General features: G+C 41.8%; 2 protein-coding genes across 5 annotated transcripts in view; one reads left to right on the plus strand and one right to left on the minus strand.

Moving 5' to 3' along the window:
- Positions 1–4063: 4063 nt before the first annotated feature.
- TSPAN6 (tetraspanin 6) lies at positions 4064–14405 on the minus strand. Of its 3 annotated transcripts, XM_025868191.2 has the most exons (10): positions 14330–14405; positions 10145–10635; positions 9721–9737; positions 8995–9183; positions 8647–8721; positions 7685–7783; positions 7034–7168; positions 6540–6623; positions 5057–5162; positions 4064–4276 (listed from the first exon to the last, which is right to left on the minus strand). In XM_025868191.2, the coding sequence occupies exons 4-9, from the start codon at positions 9004–9006 to the stop codon at positions 5094–5096; spliced, it is 474 nt and encodes a 157-aa protein (XP_025723976.2). In that variant the 5' UTR covers positions 9007–9183; positions 9721–9737; positions 10145–10635; positions 14330–14405; the 3' UTR covers positions 4064–4276; positions 5057–5093. The 3 variants fall into 3 exon arrangements, with proteins under 3 accessions (XP_025723976.2, XP_073742008.1, XP_073742009.1); XM_073885907.1 differs by lacking the exon at positions 9721–9737; XM_073885908.1 differs by lacking the exons at positions 8995–9183; positions 9721–9737.
- Positions 14406–17948: 3543 nt separating this feature from the next.
- The window catches only part of SRPX2 (sushi repeat containing protein X-linked 2), a 28433-nt gene continuing 24297 nt past the window's right edge, over positions 17949–22084 (plus strand). The window contains exons 1-2 of one of the 2 annotated variants that reach the window (XM_025876294.2): positions 17950–18424; positions 20103–20327. In XM_025876294.2, coding sequence (XP_025732079.2) covers positions 20246–20327 — 82 coding nt within the window. In that variant the 5' untranslated portion in view covers positions 17950–18424; positions 20103–20245. Of the gene's footprint in view, positions 18425–20102; positions 20328–22084 lie in introns of both variants that reach the window. The other variant, XM_073885902.1, reaches the window with a different exon arrangement.

The raw sequence follows: 22084 nt of genomic DNA on the forward strand, positions 1-22084 counted from the left end.
GTGGGCTAGCATGACATAATTCCCCAGAGCCTTTTTGCTATTGAGACACAGAAAAATCCAATGAAAGAAGCATGGGGCTTCAGAGTCCAACAGATTGAAGTTCAAATCCCAGATCTACTACTAGCTATGTGATCTTGGGCAGGTTATTCAACCTAATCTTCAGCTTTTTTGTGGGGTTTTTTTTTCTGAAAAGATGGGATAGCACCACCTCCCCACACAGCTTCATTAACTGCCGCACCTCACACAGTGTCTGGCAATTAGTAAGTGTTCAACAAACATTAGTTCTCTTACCTCCCCTGAGTAGGAGGGAAAAAAGCCTTGGCGCAAACAGTCTACTTTCTCTTATATGTTAATTTTCCTGCTACCGCAGTACATGACAGAGTGATGATGTGGGGATGCCGTCCCTCATCTCTCCAAATCTCTTATACTATACCCCAGGTGTGTTTCCCTATGTACACAATGTAGCTACTCTGCCTTTCCAGCAATGATTCTGAGAAGTTGTATCACCCACTTAGATGCTATAGCCTCTCATTTGTGAACTGATCATCCATATCCAGGCAAGCACCAGAACAGTTTGGTTTGTTTTGAGGATGTCGCTACTAGGCACCTTTCCCAGAAGAGGTGGTGAGAAACTTGTGGGAAAAGTCTTTACAAGTTACTACTTCAGTTGTCTTTATTTTTAAAAGAAAAATCTTGAGCATATGGTAATGAGACCACCGCCAGATCCCATATGACAGTCTTACCTAAAGAATTTACATTCACAGGATAAATGTAGGGGATGAAGCCAGTGATAAGGAACTCTTAGAGCAACTGACCTATTTCCCCCAAGTTCCACAAACTGTGTTATTCCTGAGGAAGGAGCCAGTTCAGATGAGGGCCTACTATGCACGGACTAGATGTTATAGGAGAAATTTTTGACTTTGAAAAGTGTTCAGCATGCTAAGCTTTTGGGCATTGGAGCAGGGAGGAGGATACAAGCAACCCCCTATGACCAACACACAACTAAAGTGTACAACCAGAGAGCAAGAGGTTAGGCCTTGATGATCATCTACATTTCATTCCTCCAAGGTCAGGGGCACCTGAGTGGCTCAGTCGGTTAAGTGTCTGCCTTCGGCTCAGGTCATGATCCCGGGGCCCTGGGATCCAGCCCTACATCAGGCTCCCTGCTCAGCGGGAAGTCTGCTTCTCCCTCTCCCTCTGCTCCTTCTCTCTCTCTCTCAAATACACAAATAAAATCTTAAAAAAAATAATTCCTCCAAGGTCAGCATAATCTAAGTGCAGAAAAAGCCAAGTGCAAGCCTTTGGGGGAAGCCACACTTGAAAAGTAGGAGGAAATTAAAACAGTAAATTAAACTAGAAAGAGCCATAAAAGGGAAAGAAAGCAGGATATCACAAGGTCAAAACAAAAAACAAAACAAGAATCTTCAGTGGCATCAAAAGTAACAATGAATTCAAAAAAGAGAAGCAGCAAAAAGTGATTTGACCAGGAGGAAGTTAGCTGCGGTTTCTGAGGTTAAGTGGTTTCTGACTGAGCAGGTGGTTTCTATTACATAAACGATGGTTTATATGGAATGAGCTATTTAGATCAACAGCTTATTTCTCACAGAACATTAAAGAGCCATTATAGTTAGATTCACTCACTCATTCATTTATTTCATTAGCATTTGCTGTGCTTTTACAGTGCCTAATTCTGCTAAGCTCCGTGGGGTAAGGGGACCTAATAGAAAAGCCATAATTAAATCATAATGGCTTCTCTCTCACAAGGAATCTGGGTGAAGTTTTAGACCTACGACTTCAAAATGAGAGTCTCAGTAACTGTTTCATTGTATGTATTCTTTTCTGATATATTAGTCTTTTGTTTCCCTTTTTGAATTAAAAAGGTTTGGTTTGCCACATCACAGGCCAAGTGTCAACGTCGGACAGCAAGCTTAAAGAAAACCGAAATCTCAATGTATCTTATGTATGCAGTGAGGAAAGGCAGGAATGGTATTTATACGTTGTGTTAGGCTTTCCTTTTTTTTTCGTTTTTTCTTTTTTTTTTTACAAATACAAAAGCCCACACAGAATAGTCCAAAGGAACCAAAGTTTCCACAGTTTCACAAAAAAAAGCATCCATTGCTTTCCCTCTCATAATTTAATCAGTTTGGTTGGCCGCATCACGGGCAAAGTACCAACTTGGATTCTCACAGGAGGTTAAAAACATCAAGTCTCAAAGACGCCTGTGTGAGCTCTGAGGGAACACAGAAATGGCATTTATACCTTGTATTAGGTATTTGTTTCCATAAGTTTGATGCCTACCACATAAACCACCCCCCCACACACACAGGAATAGGCCAAAGCTGCCAAGCTTTCCACACGTTCAGAAAATATACCTGTGGAGTCTGCTTCTCAAGGTGGAGTTCAGAGCCTCTTTGCAGTAAGTAACATGGTGCCTGGAAGTGAGACAACCCACAGGATGCCTTTGGCACATCGAAAGTGGAGGTGAATTTTACAGTCCGGTGTGCACATGCACACATTAGCTATAAGGGACTTTTGTAACTGGCCAGCCAAAATAACGAACCTTAAAAATAAATATGCCAACCCACCCACAGCGTGATGTGTGGTGTTTTTTTCTTCCTACATTCCATATTTTCTGGGTTTTTTTTTTCCTTTTAACAATGGGGAAAAATTGGGGCGCCTGGGTGGCTCAGTGTGTTAAGCATCTGCCTTCGGCTCAGGTCATGATCCCAGGATCCTGGGATTGAGCCCCGCATCGCGCTGCCTGCTCAGCGGGGAGTCTGCTTCTCCCTCTCCCCTGCTCGTGCTCTCTCTCTCACTCTCTCTCAAATAAATAAAAATAAAATCTAAAAAAAAAAAAAAAAACCTACTTAATGACAACTTTATCAGGCTCTTCTAGTCCATCCTAGTGAAATGTACCTACTTAACACTGCTTGGATTATCCTTTAGTTTATCCTTTAAATTAGCTTCACTAATTCCAATAGCCAAAATATGATCTATATATTTGGAAAGCCACTATTTTCCAACTGTTTTATCACTCTATCTTAAGAGTCAGACCTGTCAAATGTTTTAATGTAGAATATTCTTTCTGCAGTAACCCAAGGCATATATATATATAGACATGTACCCACAAGTCACTATGAATCCTAACTTGTATATTTTGCCCACTTTATAACTGTGATTGACTCCCCCTTACCATCAGATTCAAGGACTGTGTGGATGTGTGGCAGAGAAGAGTTAGGTTCTACTGATGGATGTGTAAAGAAACCCAAAACCAAGGAAAAAATTCCCCCATCCCAGCTCAAATTTTAATTATTCATTTCCTTATTACCCCAAAGGTACAGGTTATATCTCTCCCCATCCAACTTCTAATGTAAACTAGACAATCAAAATAGTCCCAGTTCCAGGAGAATGCTAAGCATATGCTATTTCATAATATGGAATGAAATCCTTTCACAGGGAATAGTTTTTATAAACAAAGACTTTTTAAAAAATGAAACCAAGTCAAGACCTCAGTTTTACATTTCCTATCTAAAACTGCACCTTCAAGTAGAAATGTGGGGCTTAGCTTTCTCAGTGGAAAACAACCATCCCGGCAGATTTTCTACAAGTTAAACATGATGATTTTAGAGGAAAACAACATTTATTGTGTGAAAGATTTATATTTAATCAAAGGCACAAACCAAAACTAAGATTATTATAGTTGACCATGATATTGACAATTAAGTCACATCAACCTGATAAACAAATAGCAGCTAACACTAATGAAGATGAATTGCTTTCAATTCCTAAGGAAAATACAGTAATTCTGACACCATTAAGTAATAATCAGAACCTTTCAAATATAAATTTGAGAGCAAAACAGAGACTAATGAAAATATCTTAACTTGATGCAAATTACACAATAATTTTAACTCGTCTGGGAAGAGGCCAGTTCGGAAGGGTCAATTTTCTATCACACTACATCATGAGTCAGCAAATTCACAGCAGTCACTTTGTAACACTACATCAAAATAGCAGATTCACAATGCGATTTTGAAAAATAAAAGTCAAGAGGAACACGGTATTGCATCATTTACAATTTACTAGCTTTTCCAGTGTTTCACAGTGATACAGGGGTTTCAATGATCTAACATCAATGGGACAAAAGGTGGACTTAAACTGAACACGTCTTGATTGAATCAGACTACTGCTGTAAGTTTTTGGTCTATTGTAAGCGGTAGTAGGAAGTCTTCCAACCAGGCAATTTCATAGCTCACAGGGGGGGAATGTAAATGTCCTAAAAGTAAAGAAAAAAAAAAGTTAATCGACTTGTAACCCAAATTTCCATATCTGTTTGCGCTCGCACACATGAGCATCTACTCCTGTGTTCCCCTTCAGCGGCCCAATTAAACCGTGAAGGGCACCCTAGGGGATTAATTCAGCCAGCCATAGTTCTCATGGTTCGCCATTCAAATACTGAAGTTATTGAAACACTTATCTTCCCCAAATCTGTCTCCAGGTTAAGCTAGATGTGTTTACCGCTCTACGCAGAGTTCACCAGAGGAGTGTGGTAAATGAAGACTAGGGAAAATGCCAGTATTGGGAGCGGAGTGTACGTGCCAGGGAACCTCACTTGTAAGGTCACTATAGGGATTCTCTATTTCTCTTCAGTCTAGGTCCAAGTTTGTTAGAAAGGGGACCACTTAGGATCTTCAGATTGATGTGTAGGTAAACCCCCAAAGGCTCTTTTTTTTTTTTTACAAATACAAAAACCCACACAGAATAGTCCAAAGGAACCAAAGTTTCCACAGTTTCACAAAAAAAGCATCCATTGCTTTTGCCTCTCATAATTTAATCAGTTTGGTTGGCCACATCACTGGCAAAGTACCAACTTGGATTCTCGCAGGAGGTTAAAACGCCTTGCATTGAGAGAACTGATCTAGCTGTGCAGGGCTAACACAGTACCAACCGGATCTGAATGCACCACTCGACAAGACCTTGGCAAACTCAGTCCATCCATCACATGAACAGGCTGAAGTAAACACCGATAGAGAGCTGAGGATTAAAATGAACATACCTTAAACTTGAAGAGGAATAGGCCCGTGGTTTGCTGTTTACACTATCTCATACTGGTTATTTGTTATGGCGCGAGAGAGACAATAGGCTAGAAAGATTCCAATCAGCTAGAAATAAAATACAAACAAAAATTAAACACACACACACAAGAGCTTAAAGTACTCAGGATACAGGTTTATTTTCCTTTCACTTCGAATTCACTAATAATTTCCTTAAGTTTCTCTCGGCAGTTATGTTTGATACTCTGCAGCTCCTGGATCACATTCAAAGAATATAAGGGAAGTTTTACTGCTACTATGACCTGGAGTTTCACAACTGTCACTGACAAAATTATCACTCAAGAAAAATTCTAAATAAGTTTGGGGGAAACTTATCAGTTAACCTGTCAGCTATCAGAACAAAAAGGACATGGCTGAGGCTATGCATCTCATCACGTACAATCTCCATCTATGAAGGCAGAGATTTTCTTGGAAGATCTAGGGCAGTGCTGCAACGATAGATTTGTTCTGTACTCCCCAGGCTGTCCAGTAAGCTAGCCACTAGCCACATGTGGCTTTTGAGCACTTCAAATGCGGCTTGAATTTTTTATTTTATTTAATAATTAGAACCTTCCGAAGGTGCTAGTGGCCATTTTATTAGACAGTGCAGACTCAGACATAGCTAGGCCTGCTGCTTGAGAAATATGTTAAGATTAGACTTCCAAAACCAATTGCATAGGTCAAAATGAAGTATGTCCCTTCTTTTAGTTTTATCGCCACGATGTTCAATATAGGACAAACCCCCATTACCTAAGAAAAATTGTTTAGAGCCACAGTTCAAACTTTTCATGCTACGGTGAGAGGCAGCACAACTCAGAAAATAGAATTTGACCCACAACGTAGCACGTCCCCAACATGACAGGCACATATTGAATGTGGGGTCGTATGATCTAAGTTTTTGTAGGTCAGAACTTATATGGATCTCACCAGGCAGCTGCAGCCCAGGAAAGAAAAAATCTGGACAATGTTTTAGAATCTTGACTGCACAGTAAAACAAGGTTCCCATCTATGTCGTGTTTTAATTAATGAACTAGGATGCTGGAGAGTTGCCGTACCCTAGGGCACCAGGTTTGTACTACTACGAGTTAATTCTAAGCTTTGCTTTCTGTAGTTTCAAGGCATGCTAGGCCATGGTAGAAAAAGAGCAGGTAAACAGGGAATAAAAATCTGGAGAAGTCTAATTGTGAAAATAGTGTGGGAAAACATAAGATCCAAGACATCAAAGAATTGGAATGAAAATAGCAGAACATCCCCTCCCAAATAAAACAAAGCTAAATAGACCCAACACAAATGACTGACTACATATGTTTCACATACAAAATAAAAACAGCCGGGAATTTGTGAAAATGTGACTTCTCTGGAAATGCCCTGAGGCCTTCAGATTGGAAATTTTCTAGCTTACCACTGAACAAGAGCGAGGAGACATTCCTAACAACAAGGACTTACCTGGAAGCAAGCAACTCCAAAAGAAATTCCGGCAACCACTCCCATTTCTGACTCTATAATGGTCATCACCTTTATAAAACAACCCTAATGGGAGAGGAAAAACAATTTTAAGTACAACACAAGCAATAATGAACACTTGGATCATCCATCTCTGCCAAAAGATGAGCTTTAGCTACCTCAGCCTCTGATTATCATTTTATTCAAATTCACTCTTTCATATAACATATCCTATCTCCTTTCAAGCACAATGCTCTAACAGGAGTTTGAAGAACAGAAGTTCCACCTTTTAGATTATGCATTTAAAAGTGTTATTTGCTAGTTGTGTGAACTCAAGTCACAAACTGTCTGAGCTTCAGTTTCTTCATGTATTCAATGAGAATAATACCTGCCCCACCTATTTTAGATTATAGCTATTGTGAGGAAAAATTAAAAACTGAGTCAACTCTGTATTCAGTTAATATTTTCAAATAAAAAAAAATTTAAAGGCTCCTTACTTCATTGTTTACTTTATCTGCATCTCTCTGTGGAGAACAATTTTCAAGTTTGCAGCAACTCTTGGGAAATCCTTTTTCTGAGTAATAATTAGTATCCTTCCAATCTCTATAGTCGGTGACACCACAACAATGCAACTGAAAAAAAATCCAACAAAACCATTTATAGTTCACATCACAGCTCTGTAGTCAAACACTTAGCCTATTATTTTAGATTGCAATTTGTGTTCAAAACACAAGCATTATACTCAACGATCTCTATCCTAATATTTTAATGTGGCTGTTCTCAATTGGCCTTATAATTCAAGAGATAAGCACTCTTTTTCGAAATACCAAGTGTAAGCCTTTTGGACTGGCCTTATTTTCCTGCTACAGCTGGTACTAACAGTACTTGGTCCGTGATGTATGTGAGGAGTGAAGAGGTGTACATGTGAGGAGAATGATTAGGAAAAAATGGAGATATGTCACTTAGTATCATCTCACACTTCTTTTCCAGGGACATATCTTTCCAGGGACATATTTTCTCCTGATCTAAGATTGTAATGAGAATATCATACAAGTGGACAACATCTAGTAGCCAGAGGCCTATCCTCTTCTCTAAAGGGATAAGGATGTGTTCCCCTCTTGAATAGCCACCACCCCATGACCATTTACCTTATTTTGAATCTTGTCTACTGCATCGCTTCTATAATCTCCCGTAGAGTTATACTGCTTTAAAATTTTCTCATAATTATTCTTAAAACTGTTCTTAATCTACAGCAGAGAAACACAATGCTAGTAAATAAAGATTCTAGAAAGTTCTTTGGGTTTCTAGGCCAAATAAAAAAATCCCCCACATCTGACTAAAGGTCATTATCTTTGACAGCAGCAACACGTATGGTAATTAACTTCTATGGTCCAATCCCGTCTTCTCTGAGCTACAGTTTAGCTGAGAGGATTACTAAGCAAAACATTACAATAAAAGATGATAACTGCTCAAGTTCAAAGTGCTATGGGACCTTTCATTCAAGTGGCAGCTCTGTACTGCTGTATCCCTCCCCCAATTTTTCTCTATTTTAAATTAAGTACAAATTTGATGCCTACAGGATTCTTAAGCTACAAAACCTTACTTTGGGAGACTGCACTACCACTTTGTAAAACACTCTCATTGAGGAGCCTTCACTACTCACTGAAGGATTTCCCAACTCCAGTTTTAACAGTGGAACCCCAATTTCTCTTTCAATAAAGTTTTGATGATTTGCCTTAAGTATATCCAATTTTTTTAAACACGTGGCATAAGGAAGAACACAGTTGTGTTATCAATTTTGTGCCTTAAATATTTTCCTCTATCAGTAAGGTTATAAATTGTACTATCTCCACTTTAACAGGTACTTGTACACAGAAAAAGAACTGGAAATACATGTAATTATGGGTACCTGTAATTTTCTTCTGGTAACAGTCTACAATTTTCTAAATTTTTTTTTATATTAAACGTGGGCTAGAATTTTTACAAGAAAGCCACTATTGTCAGCTACAGTTTGAAAAGAAAGTTTTAGAAGTGATTTCTGAACTATTAACTGTTTTTATCTCTGGGAGGATAAATTTTAACATATTAAGGTTCCCAAATTCAGGCTTACCTCATGTCTGAAAACAAATCCTACGATGGCAGCGACCAGTTCAACCAAAAAAATGAGAGTCAGAAACATTGCATACTGTGGGATAGAAAGAAAGTCCAAGTCAGCATAAATAAGATACAATGCAGCTGCAAGGGGAGTCAAAAAAAATAGTCTGCTCAATCAGTTCAGCATGCTTTTATTAAAAAGGACAGGAAAAACAACAAAAGTGGGAATTGGTAGCAGAAATGTTACTCTGGGAAGAAAGAGGAGAAATCATAAAGGGCCGTGGCCGGTTTCAAGAAACAAAGCCAACAACATATAAGACTTTTCTAAAATCAAGAATCAATTCTAAGGAAAACAAGGACTCACCAGTTTTAACATCCATGCAGAAGCTCGGCAGGTAGCAAAACAGCCAAAGGTGCCCAACAGAATAATGACAGTACCAGTACCAATGAGCACGAAGGGGACATTGGTGGCCTTCTCATTCAAAAGGGAAAAATAATTCTCCAGGCTCACCTTGCCCCAAATACCAACGGCAAGAAGGATAACACCAGTGATCTATGTGGGAAGCCAGAGAACAGAACGTTATAGGCTGTATACTACAGCACCTTCAAACCACAAACCTATTGTTTAATAGGTGTGAGAATTGATTTAGCAGTCTGTGGCCAGAGCGCGGTGGCTGGGATATGGGAGACAAGGGGCAGGAAGGAGATCTGCACATAAGGACAGGCCTTAATAAATCCACCCTGGATCACTAGGTAGCCCAGGTAGCCAGGGCAAAACCAGGGGGTAGCTAGGGAAGGCATCCTAACAAAATTCTTAAATTTCATCTGTTTCTTTTTGTTGGGTTTTGTTTTGTTTTTGGTATAACCCGAAGTCCACGGCATATCTGTCCGAGGGACAACAACTTATTTAACTGCTTTACTCCCGCCATAGGAAGGAAACCTTCTGGAGGAGGGAAGAAAGTGTCTCTCTGAGTTCCAGAAACTTCCCCCTTCTCCCCACCCCAGTTCAGAGATGCCCACGTACAAAGGGATAGTACACAAAAGCAAGCCGAGGAGAGGTGGGCGGGAGTGCAGCCATTACCATACTTACCTGCGAAATACTCCCCTCTAACGAAGCGGTGAAAAGAAAGAGACTATTATGCGGGTGAGCCCTCAGAGGGGCGGGGCAAGCCTCGCCTCTCTCAACGGTCCGGGGACACCCTCTGAGAGGTCTGGGGTGTTCACTCCCCTCCTCGTCCCCCGCATCAGATTCGAACCCGAAGCCCGTCTGTGTCCCAGCACAGCCGATTGGCTGCCATCCTCCGGGACCCTGACCCCGGCGCCGGCAGGATGCCCGGGCTCGAGCCCCAGCAACTCTTCGCCCGCGTCGGGGTCCCAGCAGCTACAGCGGCCCAAACCCCCCCCCCGCCCCCCCCCCCCCCCCCCCCCCCCCGCGCCCCCCCCCCCCCGGGGCCCCCCCCCCCCCCACCCAAGCCCAGGATCTCCTCCCGTCCCCGGGCTCCTCCATCTCTCACCCAGAAGATGAAAGTGTAGATCAAGAGGACGCTCTTGAAGCAAGTAATGACTGGTTTGGTCTGTAGTCTCCGAGACGGGGACGCCATGACTAGCCCCAGACCCTGCCCCGCCGCACCGGGCACTCGGAGCGGAGCTAGAGAGACGCAGCGTCCCCGAGTCTCCCCGGAAACTGCCGGAAACTTACGAGCGTCTACAACTGAGAAAAGCCGGAAACACTGTACAATTTTCTAGAGGGTAAAGTCTTGGGAGGCTACCCGGAAAGTGACGACAATTTCCGAGCGCCCCCTGCTGCAGGTTACCGAGAAATGTATGCAACGGTTCTAGTGCCGGAAATTCCTTCGATCTTCAAGTGGAGCTTTCTTCATTTTTTCTCTGAATCTTTCCCCCCCCCCCCCCCATCTCTCCCCCGCCCTTATAACTTGATCATATTATTCTATCACCAGGAGCGCCAGCAGCGCTTTGAGATTCGGCCTCGCCGGCCCCTGGTGCCCTAGAGGGAAAGAAAGGAATGAAAAGAGGTTAAAAGTGACCGAAGCATATTTCATTACATGGCTCAATACTCCCAAGAAACATAGTTCCAAAGAGAAACAAAGCGGATTGCAAAGCGACACGTACAGTCATAGGGTTTTAGACACAAACTGAGGAAAAGTGAAATCTACCTGAGTGGGGGAATTAGGCTGATTTCTTTTTCTAGGAGGCTGAAACCTAAAGTCACATGGCTAAGAGCAAAGCCAAAACTAGAGATCGCTGTGCGTTTCAGTCCCCTCCTGTGTTAAACACAAGCTACAGACGGTATTGGGTTGTAGAGTGTCTGTCCATTCCCCTAAAATTCTCCCAATTGCTTAGATCTTCCTAGAACTTAAGACTATGTGTTCCTAAGGAGTTAAACTGCTTACGGAATGGGAATGAATCACGAAAAAGTTTTCTGTCCCATATGTCCTGAGGCAGCCCTGAGTCAATCTTAGGGGTAAAATGGAATAAAAAAACAGCCCTCTTCACGATCTCCTAAACCCTGGTGATAAAAGCTGAGGCGCTTTTTGTTTGGGGCTTAGCTTTAGGAAGGGTTAAATGTAAAGACAAGTCTTCGGATAGTTGAAAAGCCTAGAAAATTTGGATTATGCAAATCAGCAGAGCCTTAAAGGGTAAAGTTCTCTGATACATCTGTGAAATGGGATGTCTCTAATTCATAAAGGACTCATGTGCATGTGCTTTAGCTCAGCCCACAAGAATAAGTGCAGTTATTTGAGCTAGTAGATACAAAAACGGATTTATTCTATGCCTATTGTTACAGGGGAGAAAAGAAATGAGCCTAGGCATTATAGATACTTACTGTTTCCTGCTTTCTGACACCTTTTAGGCTTCAAGAGTGACCAAATGAGCCATTCAAATTGCCCTCAATTTGAATAGGTCATCTACTTTTCATAGGAACCTCAGAATAGGGAGGTCTTTTTTATCTAGTGAGGTTCAAAACACATTTACAAAATGAATTAAATACAAATGAATTAATGAAGTGCTATAGGCATCCTGGTCTCCCATTTTACTCAGGGACATTAGTTTGATCCCTAGCATTCATCTTTCTAGAAATTCAGGACAGGTGTAATCAGGGAGAAAAGAAAGATCACTACTTGGGTGTCAAGACTCAATTTTCTGTTTAGTGGAAAATATGCACTTTGTGAAACTTTCTCTGGACCTTCTTGCTCCCTCCATAAAAATATATCCCTATGAGAAAAAAATAGTTACTTCTAGGAAATCTGAGTTGATACCTAACACCAACAATACTATAGATCTGTATGCTCCTTTATCCATGTGGTGAGACACAGAGCATTGAAATGTCAACCAAAAACAAGGTAACTCTTAAGAAAAGTTTATCATTGGACATTCCTAGTGAATTGTGGATGGCATTTGAAGTATGGAAGTGTATTTTTTTCCTATTAAATCATGTATGTAGGTAGCTCCATGTTTCCATGTTCTGTATCATGAACGGGTTGGTCAATATTACAGCACAGAATATGTATTAAGGTCTGGTTTCTCAACTAAAGTGTAAGCTCTTCGAGGGCAAAGACTGAGTGTCCAGTGAGTGTGTGCTGTTTCTTGAAGACAGTATCCATTCCCTGTGCAGTCCATCGCATCATAATTGACACAAGCTCGACATCACAGTGGGTGTTTCCTGTATTGCTCTTGTATTGTATAGTGAAAGGAGAGGTGATACCCAAACTTTTTTTGCTTGAAACCTTGCTTTAAGCATATACCACAGAACCAGAAAAACAAGAACGTTCCATTGACTTGGTCACACAGAGCTTCCCTGTACCTCGAATATTGACCTGGGACCAGTTCCTCTAGCAAAATGCCAGATGTCCGAGGTCCAAGAGAGCAACTACTGGAGAATGAATATTGCACCAACAGTCTTTATACTAAAATTTTACCCTAAAACTTTAACATATAAACACATGGAGAGAGTGGGTAAATGATACAACTATACACCTACAAACACTGAAGAAACGTTATCAGGAAATATAGCAGATGTCAATTTTGAAAGTAACACACGTGCCATAACCACAAGAAATGAGGTTGAGGGAGGCTCCGAGTAAATGCAAAGCTTTCTCCCTAGGCTAAATAACTCTCTCTGAGGGGTTCTCATATTAAAATAAGTATCAAGGGAAGTCTTGCTAATTCTTCGTCATCTTAAATGGAACCTTCCTCTGAAGCTTAGGTTTCTACCATGGTCTGGAAGGGATTTTCGTTGTGAGCCCAAGAGCGAAGAAATATTTTTTTAGCTGAAGAGAAAACAAAATAGTCAAAGCAAAAGCCACATCTTATTTCCAAGAATGTGTTGATTTTCCGCCTCTCCCTTCCTCTGCCGCTACAACGCTGCTTTGTTTGGAGTGCCAAATTAAGCCAAAGGCTGACATGGAATTTAATATTCCTATGGCCACAACACCTTGCACCACCACCTCCCACCCTCCCATACCACTAAACCCAGAAGAGTTCACTTTACTTCAAACTTAGGCCTGGGTCTGGGCCCAAACCCAGACCAAAGGGGTATCCAATCCCATCTAAGGCAATGTAAATAGTAATTCTCTAGGTCATAAGATACATTTATTCTTTAAAGTATTAATATTGTAATACTTAATTGTGTTATTGATATTACATTCTATTATATATAGTAACTGTAGTACTGAGCATGGACTATGTAGCAACCACCGTTGCTAAGCACTTGGCAGGTGGTACCTCACGCATACATCACAGAAGCCCTCATTGTGAGGTCAAGACTGCTGCTGCCCTCATGTTACAGTTGAGGAAACAGGTTCAAAGAGGCTAACTTGCCTCTGATGAAACTTTGCCAACTTCTGTCTCTCTCACCAGAAACAGGGCCCACTCTGTGATGAGACATGGCTGCCACTGAATAAACAGCTGTCTTGGCTGGGAATTATCCAAGCAAAGACCGCTGTATTCAGACATTTAGCCACAAACAAGGGCTTTTAAAAGTCCCTGAAGCACAAGAACCTCAATGATCTCCCCAGTTCTGCCTTGTACTTGGGGTTTTTGTTGAGTTTTACTTCTGCCTTCATTCCAGTAGCCCAATCACCTAAGGAGTAACCTGCCCATCCCAGAGTGGCAAGGCAGAGAGTTCAATACTTTTTCTGGTCTAATCTATTTTCCTCCTTCTCTCTGACCACAAAGACACATGTTTGATGCTGAAAATTTAGGAAAAAGGAAAATGTTTTCCTTAAGTATTGTTGCTGTTTGTTTTACATTCGATATTTAGTAGGGATTTGTGTCCCTTCCCTATTAATCTCCTGTAACCTTCAAGATTAAGTTTAAATGTTGTTCTTTGGCATTTAAACTATGCCTCCCCCAGCAAATATGGTATCAGCTTATTTCCTACTGCTTTTCCAACATGAATTTTCTGTTCCACAGTAAACCAGTATGACTATCTCCCAATAAACAAGATCTGTCCCCTGCTCCCGTCCCAGTCTCCAACCTCACACAGAATTCCTACTCCCTACTTAAAGCACATCCCAACCCCAACTCAACTGAGAGCATTCCTCTGCCCCCTTTATCCATACCCCCCACCCCTGCCCACACACACCTCTTTGTCTAGTATCAGACCTCATCGTCTGACCGCTCACACTAACTCAGACCCTGAGTTAATTAGAAGGGTACCTGCTTTCTTTTCTCCTTACCTGCCTTACTCCTGCTATCTACATGTTCAGAAACTACTGAAGAGCCAGTCTGGCAGGCTCCTGCACCCCCTTTTATCCTCTCCCCAATGCCCTAGGACACAATGCTCAATTGATGAGCTCGTTTAGAGCTCAGCCAATCCCTGTTGACCTCCTTGGTCATAGCTGGTCTCTGAAACTAACCACTAAGTAGTGACTTGAGGTTTGATTAATTAAATTAAATAAACTGAATGTCTAAGCCATCCCAGTATCACACTGTCATAAACAAAACAATTAAGTTGAGCTGCTGGATAATGTCTTGGAACATTACTACTCCCTGTCTTAGGAACCAGTGAAAAAACTTCAACTATTTCACTCAGAATACATCTTATCTCTTATTCACATAATGTCCTTCCCATTTTCATTTTCTAATACGTTTTCTAGAATCCCTTCAATTACCTTTGGCTAAGTGCCCATCATAAAATTTAAAAGCACGTCCTGCTTATTTTCTTAAAGTCTCATATTTCAATTACAGCCATCAGATAAACATCATTTAAACAGATAATTTGAATATCACCATTTAAATAGATAATTCGTATGTACAGTTTTAAAACTTAGTTTCCCGAATAGGAATATCTTTATTCCTGTTGTCTCTTGTGTATTTTCATTACTCTTTTTCTGAAATTCTCTTCTGCGTCTAGTTTTCATTCACTTTTTTCCATCTACTCCTTTCAGATTCTCCATGAATCCTTTCCTCCTTTGCCAGCCCTGATCTTTCCTTCCTCAAAAAAGTTCATAATACACAGTTTGGGACACATAGAAATGAGAAGCTCTTAAATGATTATTAAAATTCACAATTTCATATCAATTTGCCTTATCCTAGAAAAGTTGTTTCTAGTTTAGTTTTGTTAAGCTTTGTTGAGATCTTATCTAGGCAAGTCAGTTTCCATATCTAATATTTCGTAAAACAATACCTTATTGGCCTGCTAAAGAACTTCATACTCAGTGTCTTGACATTGAAAATGGTACTGAACTTTAAGAACTTTACATGTGTATATATAGCTGTTGTCGGTCTCTTTGTGTGTCTTTGTCTTATCTTCCCAACTAAATCATACAGAGAGGTGGTTTATTTAACTTTATACCCCACAGTGTTTAATACAGTGTTATCCACAGATATTAGAGGCTGAAGAAATCTGTTTTTTTTTTAATTAGTCCCCCTTGTTTAGCGTAAGCTCTTCCTATTGCCCATCTCTGTGCTTCAGTGATGCTGTCCCTCTTATTTACCCCCTTACTTTATTCTCCCTATGATTTCCATATTTTCCCCCTTCCCTTTCTTCTTTAACTTCTCTCTGCCACCCCTCTGTCCTGCTCCTTCCAGCTCTGAGTGGGACAGGAGGCCTTATGCCGCATCTTCGGCCTAGCATGTGCTGGGCTCTGTGTTGGGTGCTGGGGAAATGATGAAGACTAAGGCAAGTCTGTTGCCCCCTAGGCTCTCACAGTCTAGGCAGGGACAGAGATGAGTCTGAGATGAACAAACTAGTAGAGTAGGGGACAGAAATTGTCATGGGTGTACAATGACATTAAGTGTGATAAACCTATAATTGAGACATGTACAAAGTGATGTGATAGAAAAGGCAGGCAAACCAGATCTGCCTGGGGTGGGCTGAGGGGAACTTCTCAGCAGCAAAGATGGATATAGTTTCAACAGTCCAGGAAAGGATGGAAAGGAATACAGGGTAGAGTAAATATATCTGTGCAAAGCCACCAAAGTATGAAAGGAAGAGCAAGAAGTTCAGTATGTCTAGAACAAGTCATGAGGTGAATGTGTAAAACTAGGCTGAGGATATAGATGGGGCCTGCTTGTGAAGGACATAGTATGCCCTGCTGAGAGCTCGGACTATACTCTTTGCCAAGAGGGGGGGCGGTAAAGAGATTTTTTTGTTTTGTTTTGTTTTGTTTTTTAAGAAAACAACTCTAGAAGAATATATTCCTCTGTGCTCTCTCTCACCTCTCTCTCCATCTCTCTCTCTCTCTTTCTCTCTCTCTCACACACACACTGAATAGATTTACTGTTTCTTAACACGTGAGTTTAGGGTAAACTTCTATATCTGATTTCAAAGGCCTCACAATCTGACCGTACTCGATTTATTCAATTTTGTTCCCTATCACTCTCTTGATCCCTCTAACCAGTTAGCCCATCCCCCTCTGACCTAACAATGAGCTCTTGTTTATGTCATTTCCCTTGCCTGAGAACAGACCATGGCCTACCTCTTCCCACAGAGCATTCACAGGGTCCTCACAGTTTATATCATAGCTTTTAGAATTTTATGTGGTCTTGTACTGTTTTTGAATTGTTTGTGTCCCTCTTATCTCCCCTCCTAAACATAAACCCTCTGGGACCTGGAGAGTAAGCTTCATTAGATGAAGGATCACACAGTTCATAATCACCTCTGTTCCCCCTTCTTAGCTTATAGTAGATGCCCAGTGAAGGCTAATTCCCTAAATGCACATGGTTGTAATCAAGAACATTTTTGTTGAGGGACGCCTGGGTACCTCAGTCAGTTAGGCAGCTGCTTTTGGCTCAGGTCATGATCTCAGGCTCCTGGGATCGAGCCCTGCATCGGGCTCCCTGCTCAGCGGAGAGCCTGCTTCTCTCTCTCCCTCTGCTCCCCCTTCTTGTGTGCTCACTCTCTCTCTGTCAAATAAATAAAATCTTTTTTAAAAAAGAACATTTTTGTTGAATGTCTGCCTCCTCCATTCCATGGAGGTAAGGATTTTTGTCTCTTTTGCTCACTGATGTTTCTCAAGTACCTAAAACAGTGTGTGGCATGTAATAGACACTCAATAAATATTGTTGAATTAATTATATGTTACGATGTCAGGGATTTTTGTCTTTGTCCACCCTCCTTAACACAGTAGAAGCATGATAAATTTATTGAATAAATGAGGCCAAGATCATGTCTTCAGTCTTATACCACTATCACACTGTTAGACACTCAATACATATTTCTGATTGGTGGATTGGACATGAAACAGGCTTGCTACTGAACTTTATATTAACAGAAGCACAATTCTTCCCTTTGTAACTGAGAAGGTGTTGCCAGTTTGCTTGCACACACAGGGAAGAAACCCTTTCTACAGCATCTAAACAAAATTCTTCCACAATCACTGGTTTTTCAAGGACAAAAATGTCCACTCTGAGAGGCAGGAGAGTGTAGGAAGCTGGTCCGTGCTATGTTAGAATACTCTCATTACCAGATACGAAAAAGAAAGCTTGCTTAGCGAAGCATAGCCTTCTGTCAGAGGTCACTGGGAAACAGCTTAGCCGCAGCTATAACCTTGCCATGCACAGATCATGGAGGTTTGCTTAAACAGCCTCCCACTAAAGCCTCTCTAAGCGTGCTTTCCCTCCACTCTTATTACAGGAAATCAGTCTTGATCCTTCAGGCAAAAAGTGCATGGTAATTTTTGTAAACAACGTAATCTTATCAGAAACTGAAGTCCATGGACGTTAGATCATCAGTGAGAGAGTTTCAAAGTGTGTTTGACCCTGTGTATATGGATGGCAAGGCGACTCTGAGTTGGGAAGTACGAAGGAATTACTGGGGAAATCTCTAGGGAATTTCAAAGTCGGCTACAATCTTCCCCCTTCGTTGGATTTTTCGAAATTCCTTTTCATTCGATCCTGATGTCATGCTGAGTCATAAGAAGAAGGGTTCTTCAGTACACCACATCTCTGGAGGCCCTTCAGGCAGCCTCTGTTAGTCATTACTATACTCATGGGATCTGGACCAGTGCCATTCATACTTTCCCCCTGTTCCGTGGCAGACGGACTATGGGCCTCTAATCCTTGCGTTCTTTCTCCCCTACTTCTCTAAAACCCTTCTCTGAGGGAGGAATAGCTTATAGCTTTGGGGATAATATAGCTTTAAGGAAACTTTTGGCAAATGCGGATGTCCTCACATCTGGGCAGTGTTAACAGAATCCTGGAGGCCCGGACAGACCAAGAGCCACTCGTTCTAGGAATGTTAAAATAGAAGTTTTTCCGACTGATGAGAGGAGCAGAGAGGAAGGAGAAAAAGGAGAAAGAAAGAGAGCACCAAAAAAAGTATAAAACAGGTAAGATCTGCTGCTTAACCCTCCACATTCTATTACCTCATTTCGCAGCCTTGGCGGGTAATGAGACCCAGGACATGAGCAACATGGCTGGTGGGGGAGGGGGTGTTCTTTTATGAAACTGGATCATATGCTGCTTGCCGTTTGAGCCATGACCTGGCTGTAGACACAGGTCCCCACTACCTTCCCGGCCTGCAGCAGAGGGTGGCTGACTCTGCGAGTCAGGTTTTCAGCCTCAGATCCGGGGAGGACGAGGGCAGGGAAGCAGTGACAGATGTAGAGGAGTGGGTCTGAATAGGACAGCCCCAGCTCCACAGCCAAGGAATTGCACTGAGGATGCATACGTGAGAGGGGGTGGTGATTAGTTTACCTAGCTGTTCGTTTTCCTGGATCTCTCTTTAACCTCCCTTTTCTTGTCCTTTTCTTCCCTCTTTCTACTTTTATCTCTTGCCTCAACCCTGGCAGATTGTCTTTTCTTTCTAGCTTGCCTCCCTCGCTTGTTCTCAGTTTTTTGTTTTTTTGTTTTTTGTTTTTTCCTATCCTGCTTCCTTGCCAGTCTCTGGACAAAATCTGAAGCCAAGTAGCAATGAATTGGAAAATGAACTTTTGCCATTCTTCGACTTCTCATGTCCCTTAAGGACTCTGGCCAGAATCTGCTATCTTTTTGTTTCTCCATTTCTGGGAGTGACTCCTCCCCTGAGCATGGCATTTCATTGAAAACATGTGGATGAATGGGTGCTTGCTGAAAAGTTCAGTGGCCAGTTTATACTAATGGGCAGCAAGTTTTAATACTGTCTTGTACAAAGTATTTGCTTACTGGGAACCACAAAACTCTCATCGCATTCGAGTGAGGACAGGACAGGAAGTGAGAGGGCAACTGAAGCTTGCTTACCCTCTCCTCACGTACCTCAATAGGTTCTTCCCAACCTCGCTGACTTCCTGCTGGCTCAGCAGAATAATACCAGAAGGTGAGGCTGGACTCGAAAGCCAGAAGCCACTACCAAACCACTAAGTCTCAAAACCCAAAGGCAAAAAAAGAGCCAGGCCATAGTTAAGGCCTGAGAGACTAGAGAAAGGAAACATCTAGTCTTGTCTAATACAAAGTTGAGTATAATAACATCTAATATATATTTATTGCTTCCCTATGTGCCAGGCAATAATCTCTTCTGTAAGATAGATACTATTATTATTCCCATTTTATAGGTGAGGAAACTGAGGCTCAGAGAAGTTAAGGAAGTTGTCCAAGACCCCATAGCTAATAAGGACAGAATTGGATGCATATACAGATCTGTCTAACTCCAGAGTTCAAGAGCTCTTAGTCCAGACATACTAATGCTTTCCCAGATTAGAGGTTAGGAAATACTAGTTAAATGGATGAAACCATCAACTGACAGCTTTTAGATCACAGGATTCTCTCTTGGCTCTATATGACTTTATGTTGGACCTCTCCTGATCTTGACTCTTCCATGTCCCTCTCTATAACTTGGACAGTGGAACATTTGCATCTGATCCCACCAGGGTTAATTGAGAATTGATTGTTTTATGTCATCCTCCTCCTGGGAGGAAAAGAAATCAGAAATAACAAATAGAGTCTTGTTACTCTTATAAAGCAGAAGATCCTTACAAAGGGGACAATATAACAAGCATTCAGTAATTTAAAAATTTCTCTTCTTCCTCACAGATCCTGCATTTCTGCTTCTTCTCACTTTTGGAAGTTCACTGATGGCTGATTTCTGAAAGATATTTTCCTTTTCCCTGGTACTTCTGGCCGCATATCTCTATTCTTATCTCCTTAACCTCCCCTCATCCCGACTCCTTTCAAGGATGGCCGGTCAACTAACCCAAAGAGGAGCTCTATCTCTCCTGCTCTTCCTCACCCCAGCAGTGACACCAACATGGTATGCAGGTAAGTTTTAGGACCTGTTGCTCATTATTTCCAAGGAAGGCAGGGCCTAGACTAAGTCTTGGAGAAGGGAGAGTTAGACTGCAACAAGAGACACTTAAATTAAATAAAGAAGAACTATTTGCAACAACAAAGATGGTTAATCATTGCAACTGGCTACTAAAGGAGGCTTTTGAGGCAAACCAGAGACATTTGAAAACAGGCTGCATCAGCACAAGCACGAGAGGGTTGGACAACATGGTTTTGAGGCCACTATCTCACCTGCTTCTGCACTCAGCTTCCTCTCTCTCTCCCTCCTTTCCCCCCACCCTTTCTCTCAGTCTCTCCCTCCCTCTCTCTCCCCTAGACCTTACTTATAGGACAAGATTTTTATAGTCCCTCTCTGCCAAAGATGTTAATGACAATACAGGTCACTTTCTCTTAAACAGGAACTCCCCAGTCTCTTCTGGCTTATTCCTTACTTCAGAAGGGATGGAGATTTCTGGATTCCTGAATGTGTCATCCTTTGCCCCTAGACACATAAGGAGCTGAAGAGAATAGACTCAGTGAGGAGAGGGAAAGGGGGAGGGAGAGAAATGAAGGAAGGTTAATGAGGTGGCAGACGGAGGTTTTTGTTGGGGCCCAACTGGCATTCCAAGTGCTAAGAATATTCTGTGGCCAGCAGTGTCTGCGCTCATGGGGGCTGGGAGGAGTAGGGGAAGGAGTCAGACCCAATCAATAGAGTTAGGAAAATATCCAGAGATGAGTAAATAACAAACTGCTTCCATCACAGCCACAGTCATTGCAGCTAAAATTTTCCACTTGCCCTTAGCTCCTGGTGGAGGCCTTTGGCAGTAGCTCTGTTTGTCTGGGACAGCTGCATCAAGCTTTCAACCAAATATGCAAACTTCTCCCCCTCTTTGGCTTAGCTTGGCTTTGTAGGGGGTGAGGCACAAGGGCTGACATTGAGATGAAGAAATTCAAGTCAAGCCCTTGGCGAGGTCTCTGAGAGCCCTACAAACCTATTCATTCTGCCTTCTGTTCTTAGGAGGCTACATGATGAGAGAAATTCAGAAATGTCTTGATAATCCTCCCCTACATCTCTAGCTCAGCTGTCTGAGCCTGCTCTACTCATTGCTTCATTCATTCATTCAACAGCTATTTATTGACCACTCTCTGTGCATCCAACATTGTTTATTCATGGCCATAGCTTTGTCCTCAAATAGGAATGACACAAGGGAAGCAGCCACATGTGGATTCAGGGCTAATCGGAGAAAAGATCCAGGAATCATCAGCAGGTGTTGGAAAGGGTTAAGAAAAGTAATAAAGTGAACAGTGGGTTATAAAGTGGGGATTGGCATATCTGTGCAGTTCGGGAAGTCAGACTGTATTTGTGATCGTAAGCCAAGCATTAGTGTGGATCTTAAAATAGTTTCCAACTATTAGTTACACTTCCAACCATACCTTTGGGAAGGACAGTGCTTAGAGGATCTGATGGTACAATTGAATTTGGAGGGACCACACAGTAATCTCTGACGGATACAAGGGAACAGAGGAATGCTGCCCAAACCTCTCTTCCCAGGTGCTGAAAGGGGGTAAGCAGATAGAACAATGTGGGGAGCATGCCCCTCTATTTTCTTATCTCTCATCTCAGTATCTTAACATCCGCAACATAAAATACCCCAAGACAGGCAAAGAGAGGGAAATGGAAAGGCTTAAAGTGGTAAGGTGACCTAAGCCCATTCCCATCCGATGCAAACTTGGCCCTGGTCCAGCTACCT

Source organism: Callorhinus ursinus, unplaced genomic scaffold (genome assembly GCF_003265705.2).
Source record: "Callorhinus ursinus isolate GAN/ISIS: 27379988/994484 unplaced genomic scaffold, GSC_fseal_2.0 scaffold67, whole genome shotgun sequence".
NCBI classification, from domain to species: Eukaryota; Metazoa; Chordata; class Mammalia; order Carnivora; family Otariidae; genus Callorhinus; species Callorhinus ursinus.

Excerpts from the sequence above, each read along its gene's own strand:
- TSPAN6 (XM_073885907.1), bottom strand. The coding sequence starts at position 10,231 with ATGGCGTCCCCGTCTCGGAGACTACAGACCAAACCAGTCATTACTTGC. Across the intron at positions 6,624-7,033 it reads CAGATAAAGTAAACAATGAA|GGTTGTTTTATAAAGGTGAT; the intron begins GTAAGGAGCCTT and ends CTCTCCCATTAG. Across the intron at positions 5,163-6,539 it reads TTGGAGTTGCTTGCTTCCAG|CTGATTGGAATCTTTCTAGC; the intron begins GTAAGTCCTTGT and ends TTTTATTTCTAG.